Below are 12,232 nucleotides of genomic sequence, written 5' to 3'. Positions count from 1 at the left end.
CTGTGCTTATTTCCTGTATGGCTGTGCCTTCTTTGTTTACTTGGTTCTCAGAATAGGGTATCAGATTTTTGCATATAGCATTTAATACAACTTCACCATAAGATTCAAGGTAAATATCTCCTTTATTAAATAAAAGGGAAGGGAAGTGAATGTTATCTTAAAAGTCTTCTAGTCATATGAATGCCTAGCAAAAACAGATTTGAAGGACTTACACATAAACGAAATTTAGAGAAATACTGCTGAACTTCTAACCAGCTAATAGGAGGAAAAACTGGTAAAGTTTGAAATGCTCTGACAAAACATTTTCATCTGCTATTCTGAGCTGAGCTATGCTGTAAGAGAGATTGACCCTAAGAGAATTATCAGTAGTAACTGATGGAAAATGACCTTGTAAGCCAAAGAAACCACTTCCCAACAGCTGAATTTCAAAACTCTGGCAGATCAATAGGGCAAAACTAATGCAGGTTATGGCAGATGCTGTTGAGAGTGGCAGAACTTCTGGTGCCTCAGATGATCCCAAACTGAGCGAGCTCATGCAATTCCAGGTGGCTGAACGCTTCCCAGGGACAAATCACCGTGATGTCTGCAAGACACAGAAGAACATGTAAGCCAACCTCACCCTAAGGATAGGCTCTCCTGCTCACAAAGACAGACTTCTCACTCCTCTGCTACTCATTGTCCAGACTGAGCAGTTATCTGGAATGGCCCCGTGGCCCAGCAAGAATCAGACCGTTGCTATTTGCTGCCCCCAGGCAACTCCGTTGGTTTCGTTGTGCATCCTCTTTGGGGAGGCAACCTTCAGCTCTTGACTGAGGGCTCCCTGTGGGGTACAGCTCACTGATCACGAAGGGTTTCCCCAAAGCACAATCACTAAGGAAGGAACAGAAGTGGAATTCTAGTAAGGCCAAGGGTTAAAATGAGAAATAGCAGTGCTTGAAATCCCCGTGGTAGGGGCATCTACAGTCTCCTTCCTCCAGATGGATTCCTTGGGATTCTGTGCTTGCTCTTCGATTCCTTTACATTTTGAAATGCCTTTTCCAATTGCTTATTGAGAAGTGATCTCAAGGTGTCATCTAATCCAGCCCCTTTATTTCAAACAGTAAGATGTTATTACCCTGGAGTAACGGAGAAGCTGGATAACACCCGGAGAGATGAAACAACTAGCAAAATAATCACACAGTTGTAGAGATGGGACTAGAACCAGGTCAAAGACCTCAGACGTCCCCTCAGTCTAAACCTCTTGACATTATTCCAAATATGCTGGCAGAGTCAAATGTTTCTTCCAGAGCCTAAAGCAAATTTGCTAGTCTTGTATGCCCTTGGCCAAAATACAGAAGTAGCTGATCTAGGAGAATGGCAAGTGAGCTTTATAAGATGGCTAGAAAATTTATTTGAGATCCCAGGAGTGGCATTTGACTGCACAAAGCAGATACATTAAGGACTGGCTGGTAAGGACACTGATTGCTATGAATGCCACCATTTATCAAAAGTGCGTTGAATGAGTTGAAAACTTATGTCCACACAAAAGCCTGCACACAAGTATTTGTAACAGCTTTACTCATTATTGCCAAAACTTGGAAGCAACCAACCAAGATATCCTTCGATAGGATAAACAAACTGTGGTACATCCCTACAGTGAAATATTATTCGACAATAAAAAGAAATGAGCTATCAAGCCACATAAAGAGATAGAGAAATCTTAAATAAATATTGTTTAGTATAAGAAGGCAGCCTGGCAAAAAGCTTTATACTGTATGATTCTAACAATATGACATTCAAGAAAAGCTAAAACTACAGAGACAGTAAAATGATTAGTGGTCGTCAGGGGCTCGGGGTGAGGGAAGTATAGCCATGTGGAGCACAAGGCATTTTTTAGGGCAGTGAAACTATTCCGTATGATACTATAACGGTAGATATATGCATGCATTTATCAAAACCCTTAGAACTGTACAACATGAAGAATTAATCCTAATGTAAGCTATGGATTTTAGTTAAAAGAATAATAATGTATCGATATTGGCTCATCAAATGTAACATATGAAACACACTAATGCAAGATGTTCATAAGTAAAGGAAACTATGTACAAGGGGAAGGAGGTGGTAGGGAGGATTTATAGGAACTCTCTGTGCTTTCTGCTTAATTTTCCTGTAAATCTTAAACTGACCAAGAAATAAAGTCTATTATGTCTTAAAAAACAATATCCAGTAATTGCATTCATTATCTGATAAATAAAGATATTGTAGCCAATTTACAAAATTATATTGCAAGCATTCCACGTATAGGACCCTGTTCCGGGTGCAGGAGAAAGTGTAAATAGAGGAAGCTGAATGGTTTGCCTAGTAGAGTGGAGAGATCTCCAAGCCCCACCATTATTTCCAATAGCTCCCTCCGTGGCCTCAGATTGTCAATGACTCTATGTCTCAGATTGCTCTCCTGAAAAAGTAAAGTTGGGCTAGAAAAACTCTGGGAATTTTCCTACCATAAAAATCTATAATTCATTATTATGTGTCCTTAAAGATTGTTTAACAAAACAAGAGGATTCATTAAACTTTGGGCCTACTCTGATATCTTTTAGGGTTTTTGCATCTGGGCAACACATGTACTTAGGAAGCGAAATTAAATCCCCGCATTTGTATGGCTTCAAAGGATCTACTGCCTTAGGTATTTCTTATAACTTTCAAGGGCCCTTTGAGGTGCAAAGTGTATCAAAAGGTGGAACCCCAAGTGCAAAGTTTCACTTAAATCTACAGGTGTCTCACCTGTTCCTAGCCCCTCCATGCCTGGAATGTCATCTCCAAACCTATGGAAAAAAATAAAAGAGAAATTAGCTGAGATCAGAGCAAAAGGATCCTGGAGTTACTCACATAAAGAGTTTCTTGACTTAAAGGGGGAAAATAAAAAATTTAAATGTTTGTATTTGAGAAACTGCATTTGTTTGCACTGAACCGGAACAAATAAAAAGTCACTCAGGTAGGTTTTCGTGTATCCCAGGGGAGAGATATTTCTCCCCTGTAGGAACTTAGCCTAAGACAATTGAAAGCCAGAATTGGAATTAGCAGTGGGACAGTTTATTCAAGCTTCACTTTTTAAAATAAAAATTGAAATGAGAAAGCGATATGAAAGGCATTAAAATGATTAATTCATCCATTTGTTTATTTATTCAAAAGCATTAACTAAGCATCTACTACATACCAGGCATTGGGTTAGGCACTGAGAGTTAAGGGAAAAAAAGCAAACAAATTCTCTGTGGGTGGTTTTAGTCTCAGGGAACAGATATGAATAAATAGACATAATATAAAGTAAGTTATGAGAGTTAATATACAAAATTCAAACATGAAGGTAATGACAAGCCTTGTTAAAGAGAATCAGTAGTGGCTTCAAAAAGAAATTAAGCTGTGTGTTGAAAAATGAATAGGATTTTGCCAAGGAGAGGAAGAAAAAAATGAAAAACTAAGGAAATAAAATTTGAAGCCATAAAAATAAACTGTTTTATAGACATGGTCAGTGGTTTAGTATCCCAGATTAAAGCATAAGTAATGCCAGTGCAAAGGAGTGGTCAAGAAAAGTCTGGAAGGCCACGTCAAAGGTTATCATAAAAGCCTCAATTTGCCATGTTAAATTTGACCATAGACCTGGGACTTGAAAGGGAAAAGATTCTAGGACTAAAGACACAATTCAGCAAAGGTTAAGTTAGAAAGGAAAATAGAGGGTCAGGTGGAGATTTTTGTAAGTCTGTTTAATATTGAGAGCATTAATTTCTCAAAACCAAAGCAGTCTTGTGTGAAAAAAATAACAGAAAGTTTTCTTTTTCATTTTGATCTTACCCTTTCACACCTTTCTTGGGAGGTTTACTCTTGAATTGACGAGTCTGCCTCTGCTTGAACTTGGGGGGGCCTTTGCGTGGGGTGGTAGGACCCTGGTTTGAAGTTGGAGGAACCAAAGTAGCGTTGTCACTCATCTTGACAGCCCTTGGCTGGCTGATGTTTCCCTTTCAGGCTCCTTAGATAATGAGAGAGAAAAAGACGACCCTTCAAGTCACAGGGGCCATTGGTTATTACTAGATCTTTACTGTAGACTGGGGAAGAAAAGTACTTTGATAAAGAAGCTCAGTGCTTTGTGTTGGCACAAAAGTGGAGAAGTTATCATCTTTTGAAGGGATAGGGATCTTGAAGAAAATATGGTATAAATCGATGGAGGCTTTCAAAGTAGTGGGGTGCAAACTGTAAAATGTAGATAGATTTGTTCCAATAAATCCGCCACTAGCGTTCTAGGTGACTTTATCATAGTGGTGAACTTCCCGTCTGTTATCATCGGTGCTAACATTCACAAGGGCAGAAAAATGAACTCAATGATATTTGCAGTCCTTTAGATCACTTATAGATCCTGTAAGCTTCGCATAGTCTTCCACGCAGCTACAAAGTAACCTGACTCTAAATGTTTGTTGAGCATTTTTAAACAGGCACTTTCCTGTGGAGTCCTTATTTTGTTTAATCTTCACGTGATGCAGAGATTTTTCTCTTAGTTCTGGAGGGTGACAATGTAGTTACCTGGATAGGAGGAGCACTGAACTAGGGGCACCAACACCCCTGAATATATCCAACACATCCTAATACACACACACATACACACACACACACACACACACACACAGAAGTTAATGCAGGGAGATTTGTAATAAGTTTGTGCTTTGACTCCACACCCAGAGATAAGGTTCTGTAGACACGTGTTTCTCACAAATCTTCAACATTTTCTTTTATCTAAATCATGGACCTATTTAGTATGGGATTCCCAGACTTTATTTTGGCTACAGAAATGTATGCTGCCACTCTTCAAACACAAATCACAGAATATATTGACAAAGATAAATTTTAAAAACAAACGTGCTAAGCTTTTGGACGACATCGTTTTCTTTTCTCCTTTTTTTTTACAACAATTGACAAAACTTTCAGAAGGAAGATTCTGAGAAGCTGCAAAGAACTTCCAAATAGCTTTAACGTGTTACCCTGCACCAACCCCTTCTATAATCTGGTGCCCGGGAGCTTTGTTTGCACAGGATTGCTCGTTCCACCCACTGGCACAGATTTGTGCTAAGGTTCTTAGCTGCAGTCCCCCCGACAGTCTTTGGCACGTGCCAACCATTTGCTCTCTTTTCCTGCCACACTGCTCATCACTGCTCAAGTCTTACATTGTATGACTTCAAGTTCATACCTTTTTTTTATTTCTTTCAAAATAAGGTTTAAATCATCATCCTTTGCTCCAAGATATTTTTCCCTTATTTTCTTTTCGCCAATTACTATCTTCATTCTCTCCTGCCAGTCCTCAGCTTGGTCCATAGAAATGCATTGGCTAATCTGTGAGCTGGGACCAGGGACAGTGAGCCAAGCCAGGCCCCTGGATCCCTGCTCATGCTGCAAATCCTGCCTTCATCCCCCACTGGAATATCCTTCATGAGTCCGCTTTTTCAGTTTCTGTTCATTTCTGTAGTCTCAGAACTTACAACAGTGCCTGGTACATAGTGGATGTGCCATATATATTATAGTATATTTGTCGAATGAGTGACTAAATTAGTGAAGACATTAAATGAATACCCTGAACCCTGGCTCATGAGATCCTGACCCTGTGACTTCTCCGTCAGCCCACAGAGAAGGCACTAGCTGGTCTTTACCTCACAAAGTCTTCAATGGCTTCGGGAAACTCCCTGCTGGCTTTTCTGCCTCACTGGATTCAATTCTTGTGCTGTGGGCCCTCTCTAGTCCTGGTCAACAGGCAAGGTTTGTGCCTCTCCCAAATGTGGTTGTGACCACGGGAATCGGTGGCGGGCGGCCCGAAGTAGCGTTCTGTTCAGAATGGACCACCGGTGACTGACACATGCTGGCTCTGCCAAAGCCACAGAGGAGGCTTCTCTCGGAGCAAGTATTTTTGATTCTCCAGTTTTTTCAAGGTAGTAAGTACCATGAACAAAGTACCATGAACTTTCTTTTCTCTCATCCGGAAAGCCTACTCAGATTGGGATTACCAGGTTTAGCAAAAAAAAAAAAAAATTCAAGGCACCTAATTAAATTTGAATTCTAGAAAAAAAATAAATGATTTTTTAGTAAAAGTAAAAGCATATCCCACATATTTCCTGGTATGTACATATACTAAAAAATAATCATTTGTTTTACTAAACAAAGTTTGTTTAGTTTTACTAAAAAGTCATTTGTTATTTTTCTGGAATTTAAATTTAACTGGGCATCTTCTATTTTATCTGGCAACCCCAACTAGGATCCTATTATGTTGGATCCAGAGTTCTATAACATAAGGGCCTAAGGTGATCCTAATCAATCATATTACCCTTTAGGGGTAACCCAGCGTAGAGCATGCTCTTTAGAATCGAACAGATGTAGTTTCAAATTCCTGCTCCACAAAACTGGCTATGTGACCTTGGATAAATTGCATAACCCTCTGTGGGCCTCATTCCACCTATAAAGTGAATCAAATAATACTTTCCTTTTAGGGTTATGGGGAAAATTAAAGGAGATAATATGAGTAGAGTGACAGATATGAAGTGCTCAAAAAAAGTTAATATACAATGGGCATTCTGGGAGTCAAGGACGCCATCTGAACAAATCTATGGTTATAACACATGTTCACCTGGACTCTGTACCCTCTTCTCCTGGGGCACCCCCTTCTCTCTAGAGCTCTCATCATTTACCAGAGAGGCAACTGTTATCAGCACTTGCTAGGAAATCCTCTACTTCCCTCAAATACCCTAACTACTAACTTACTTCTGGTCTTAAAATTCTGTCTTAAGAAGCCTTCCTTGAATTCCTCCAGCGCAGCTAGCAGCAGCCCCAAAGAATTTAAAAATCACGCTTGACTTCCTGATTACACTTCCCCTTTTATCTTGCAAGCTTCTTTTGCATGTCTATATAATTTGGAATTTATACCTCTGGGCTTAGATAGTGTTCATGTCTAATTCTGAGTTTGATACATTATATAAAAGAATACTCCTTAGAAAGAGTTACATAACAGTCACCAGGTTAATCCCTGGATCCTCGTGGTCCCTAGGATTTGCATTATGGTGAGTAGCTAGAACAGTCAACCAATCCCTATAGAGTTTCTGTCATAGATTTACCCTCCAGTTCTCTCTGCAAAACCTTTGGGAAGAACAGCACAAATGCCACCCTTTCCTGCTGTGGAAGCGTAGTCCTGTTGCCCACAGATATCACCAAAGCCTGAACTCATCCCTGACCATGCTTTCCTAAAAATGACAAGGGCATCTTGGAGCTAAATAATCCTAAATCTAGTATCAGACTTGATTTTAGCGATAAGAGAAGGTTTCATATTTTTGCCTCCAAAAGTGTCAAGTAATTCCTTCCTTTGTGAGGCAGAATGTTTTCCCATTTTTAAAGCAATGTTAGCCTTCCCCTTTTGAAGATGGCAAACTGTTCTTCTGCAGAAAGAAGTGGATGCAGCAAAGGAATATCTCAAGGCATAGTTTTGTAGGGAACTGGAGTTAGTGTCGCCTTAGACCCAAGGCAGCAAAGCTCGGCCGTGTAAAGCTACAGAGGATGATCCATCATAAATTCCAGCTAAGAAAGAGCAACTTCAGAAGGTTCTTGAGACAGTCTCTCTTGCTGCCGTTATCACTCTAGACTTCCAGTTCCCTTTTTCTCAGCAAAGAAATAGACAGACAAGGCTATTGTTGATGGGCTAAGAAAGAGGGTGGAGGGAGAGAGGAGGGGGAGTACTGTTTCCTCTAACCATAGGGTTGGACCCACAAATGTCACCCAGGGTCCTGCTGGGGCAGAGAGAATCAATATCTTGGAGAGCCAAGCAAGACCCAAACCAAAGCCATAAAAAAACAAAAACAAAAATCCAGCAAGTACCTTGCTTCAGAATGGAACAAACAAACACTTTAACCTCAAAGGGAGGAGGCTGAGCCGCCCACACCGCCCTGCGGTCATTCTCATGCTCCTTGCCCACTCGCTTTCTGCTCACCCTCGCACTCAAATCAGCCTCCTAGAGCCTGGGCCAAGGCTCCGAGCACATCCTGAGAGTAAAGAACTGTTTGCTCTGTGGTTGTTTAGTGCCCCAGATCCCTCGTTTCCCAGAAAACTGTTTGCTGTGGAGCCACACACAGGGAGGGTCAGTTTGGGGTTCCTTCTAAATGAATTCAGTAATCAAGGTTTGCAGTGACCTTGTAATAGTCAAGTTTCACTTATTAGCTTGTCACAGGGCATTGCAAGGTTTGGGTGTGTCTCCTTCATGTTCTTTCCCATTTTCATGCCCAGCCCCAGCCCAGGCCCATAGGTCCAGCTTGTTCTCTTCTTCCATTTTTTGGTTTTAGAGCCAGATCAACTTTCCAACACCCTTTAATTATATCCTACTCAAACTCACCAGAAGTTGAGAATAGGGAGCTGAATATTGTTCCTATAAGCTGTCCAGTTGCTTCCTTTGTAATAGATGAAAGGATCTTTGCGCCCTGACTTAACTCTCTGTAATATCCTCATGCTACCTAATCCCACCGTCATAAGCTTAGAACACCAACTCAGGAGCAAAGAAGTTGGAACAAGATGGGGTGAGTCTGGGACAGGCTTGGGAGTTTCTGATAATAGATAATCTGAGAAAATTAGCCTGGGCTCTCTCCAGTCAATAAACTGGTAGTAACTTCACAAACACACACAGTGCTGCTATCTAAGGGCAGATTTCGGTTTGTGATTCAATATCAGCTGTCCTTCTCCATCCCTTTAGTTCTTGCTATCCCCATCTCTTCCCTTTCCCTGACACACACACACACACACACACACACACCTCGATGCACACAATCACACACACATACGCACACACAGAGTGACATGATTGTTATGGGCTCTAGATAACTGGAAATGAGAGTGAACCACAGAGCCCCCTGCTGCAGGGGGGACACTGATCATGTGAGCAGGGACACTGGGAAACACGCAGCATCTCTCCCTGACTGGTATTGCCTGTACTTCCTCAGAGAGATGGAACCTCAGAGTCAAGAATGATATTTGACAGAGAAAGGGCCCCAGTGATAGCCAGGAATTGTTAACTGATGACGTTTATTTGAGAATTGAAACTCACATCCCCAAAGGTTTCAGGGTGTAGGGTCCAGGTTACAATCCAATTCACTGACACTTGACTGGAAGACTTAGTTCAGTCTTCCAGCTGCATCGAGCCACTAGCATTAATTTGCATATCACTTTATACTATTTTAAATAGAACTTAGTCCATATACCAGTATCATTACGCTCTTTTGACAAATTTATTATAGAGAAATTAAGTGACTTATTTAAGACCACAAATAAGGTCAATAATGGAGCCAGAAACAAGGCCCAGTCCTGGAACACCTTGCATAGTCAACTGTCTTGCTATCATATACTACAGCAAAGGAGAATGGACCAAGATGCCTGTTTTCTGGTCACTTTCATGCTCGTTCAGTGAATTGCAGTATGCCTTCCCCAAATTGTTACGTGTCACAGGACTACACTCCATAAGATTATAGAGAAAAAGGTCAATTTATCCTTCTTAGGGAAAGATTCTTAACCTGAAGCCCTAAGCAGATTACATGAGTGACTAAACAGCTTAAGAGTTGTTTATATGCTTTCCCATGATCCTTACCAAAATCAGATGAATATTGAAGGCAGCAAATACCTTGCGAATCCAGCAAAGTGTTTGGTCTCTCAAGGGATCCCTTCGCTCTCTGCTCTGTATCTCCATTACCATTCACATCTTCCTCTATGCCTACATGCCAGGCATGTGAATATTTAGGTGCTTATCTGTCAAGCCCTCACACATTTGCCATTTTCCTGGTGAAAGACTGCAATTCATCAGGGCAGCGGAAAGCGCAGCAGCAGCACCCATGCACTTGTTAAAAATGCAGGATCTCAGACCCTGCTCCAGACTTACTGAATCAGAATCTGCATTTTAACAAGGTCTGAGGTTATTTGTTTGCACATGAATGGCCCACATGCAGGCTTGGATTTAACACTTCTCTACTACATGAGAAGACTGCCACCTCTATGAGTCTCAGTTTCCTCATCTGTAAAATGAATGACATAGAGTGCCAAGGTTCTCAATTTTTTTTTCATCTCAACACACTTGAGAAAAATAATTTATATTCATCAGTAACAGGATTTGTAATCCATTTATTCTCAATGTTGGGGAGGGGGAAGTTGTACCACAATCCTTCTCCCTCCAAGGGAGACCCAGGAGAATGGAGAGTGAGAGGTTAGGTGTATGGGGAAAGTCTAAGTGTATAGTTTGAAAAAATTCTCCTAAAGTTATTCTAATATGGCTCTCAGGGGTTTAGAATTAGAAAATCCTTAAATTGTTTTACAGACTTAAAAATCTACATTGCTTCTGGTTCTAGACCAAGATGGGCTAGACACACTTCTTCCCATGCCTCCTGAGAAGTACAGCTAAAAAACCTGGATACTATGTATGAAACAAACATAGAATGGTCTAAAATTTGTCAGAAGAAGGCATACCAAAAAGGGACCCGAGGACCCGAGGAACAATATGGCAGTAAGTTCCCCGGATTTTTTGTTTGTTTGTTTTATACATACTGAAGCGAATATAGGAAAAGGTAGCAACCCAAAACCACCAGCAGGAGTGAAAAAAATCCTCCTAAAAGCCTTCTCTCTCTAGACGAATGACCAGGAAAGGTGCAACCTAGCAAAACAGAGAACATTTAAACAAAAATCTCTCTATTCCATGCCACCATCATAGGAAAAATAAACTTGGCCCAACTCAGCAAAGGCTCGGTGGGGAGCCAAGACTTTCATCCTGGCCCAACTATAATGAGGTGACCCTCTCCTACCCCACCTGGGCAGTAGCAGAGAAAGCCACATTGGGATCCTGGGCTTCATCTCCAGCCAAGGATAATGAGGCTTTCTCCTCCCTACTGGAGAGGTGTCAGAGAAGACCAAGTGGGAAATCTGAATTTTTACCTCCATTCATCAATAATTAAATATCTAAAATAGAATGAAATTAAGATTTTAGAACTGAAAAATATAATAACAAACATAAAAATCTCCATGGATGTATTCAACAACAGAATGGAGAGAAAAGAAGAATCAGGGAACTTAAGATAGAACTATAGAAATTACTGCATCTGAACAAAAGAGAGAAAATAGATTTAAAAAATTAAGAGAACCTCACAGACCTATGAGACTGAAAGACCTAACTTTGTGTCATCAGTGTCTCAGGAGCGGAGAAAAAGATGGGGCTAAAAAAGTGCTTGAAAAAATAATGGCCGAAAATTTCCCAAATTTAGTGCAGGACATAAATGTATGGCATCAAGAAGGTAGCAAACCCCAGTGCAATAAACTCAAGGAAATCTATGCCCAAATACGTGATAACCAACCTTCAGAAAACTAAAGACAAAGAAAAAAATTAGAAACCAGTGAAAGAGAGAGAATACTTTACCTGTAGGAGAAAAACAACTGGACTGAGAGTAGGTTTCTCGTCGGAAACTTCAGGGACTAGAAGGATATAGCACAACAGTTTTCAAGTCCTGAAAGAAAAGAGCTGTCAACCTGTCAATTCCATATAAAGTGAAATTATTCTTCAGGAATGAAGGGAAAAAAAAGACATCCTCAAAGGAAGACTAAAAGAATCTGTAACCAGAAGACCTACCCTAAAAGAATGACTAAAGAAAATTCTTGAAACAGAGAAGAAATGATAAAAGAAGGAATTTTGGAATATCTGAAAAGAGTAATAAAAAGAGCAAAAGTATGAGATATAAGGGGGAACATGGAAGATAAGGTACTCAACCACCCTCAGCGAGGCTCCGTGGGGAGTGAAACAGTGTTCAAGATGCTATGGAGTCCTAAGGATCTGATCGTCACCTTGTATCTTCAGGGAATGCAGCCACTGCTTCCTGTGTCAAGTGCTGCTCTTTCTCATTCTGTCTCCACCGCTCCTGCTGCTACTGAGACCCAGTGGGCTGCCCCAGGCAGCAGCCACTGCCACTGCCTCTGTTGGATACTGCTCTTTTGCCAGGGAACGTCACTGGTCATTGGCTTGTCTAGCAATGGCTGATTTCTAGTCAGCTTCTCTCTGATCTTATCAACCCGGTAATGGGGCTATATGGCTCTAAGCAACGTGACCGATCACCAGGGAATTCCTCCAAAAGAACTTTAAGTGTGTTGGAGACTCTTAAGATTTCACAGAAAGAAGTAAAGCTAGAAGGAGCCTCACTACTGATAGATGCAATGGCATAAA

General features: G+C 40.9%; 1 protein-coding gene across 1 annotated transcript; it reads right to left on the bottom strand.

Moving 5' to 3' along the window:
- Positions 1 to 341: 341 nt before the first annotated feature.
- Positions 342 to 4,000, bottom strand: PDE6H (phosphodiesterase 6H, cGMP-specific, cone, gamma). Its single transcript, XM_012652170.1, has 3 exons — positions 3,826 to 4,000; positions 2,761 to 2,801; positions 342 to 583 (listed from the first exon to the last, which is right to left on the bottom strand). The coding sequence occupies exons 1-3, from the start codon at positions 3,957 to 3,959 to the stop codon at positions 507 to 509; spliced, it is 252 nt and encodes an 83-aa protein (XP_012507624.1). The 5' UTR covers positions 3,960 to 4,000; the 3' UTR covers positions 342 to 506.
- Positions 4,001 to 12,232: the final 8,232 nt, after the last annotated feature.

The sequence above is a fragment of the Propithecus coquereli genome, unplaced genomic scaffold (assembly GCF_000956105.1).
Source record: "Propithecus coquereli isolate 6110/MARCELLA unplaced genomic scaffold, Pcoq_1.0 Scaffold381, whole genome shotgun sequence".
In the NCBI taxonomy this organism is placed as follows: Eukaryota; Metazoa; Chordata; class Mammalia; order Primates; family Indriidae; genus Propithecus; species Propithecus coquereli.
The sequence above is the reverse complement of the archived record's forward strand: the minus strand, read 5'-3'. Positions and strand labels throughout refer to the sequence as shown.

Coding starts and splice junctions, on each gene's coding strand:
- PDE6H (XM_012652170.1), bottom strand. CDS start 3,959: ATGAGTGACAACGCTACTTTGGTTCCTCCAACTTCAAACCAGGGTCCT. Junction 2,802..3,825: donor CCCAAGAAAGGTGTGAAAGG/GTAAGATCAAAA, acceptor TTTTTTCCATAG/GTTTGGAGATGACATTCCAG. Junction 584..2,760: donor CATGGAGGGGCTAGGAACAG/GTGAGACACCTG, acceptor TGTGTCTTGCAG/ACATCACGGTGATTTGTCCC.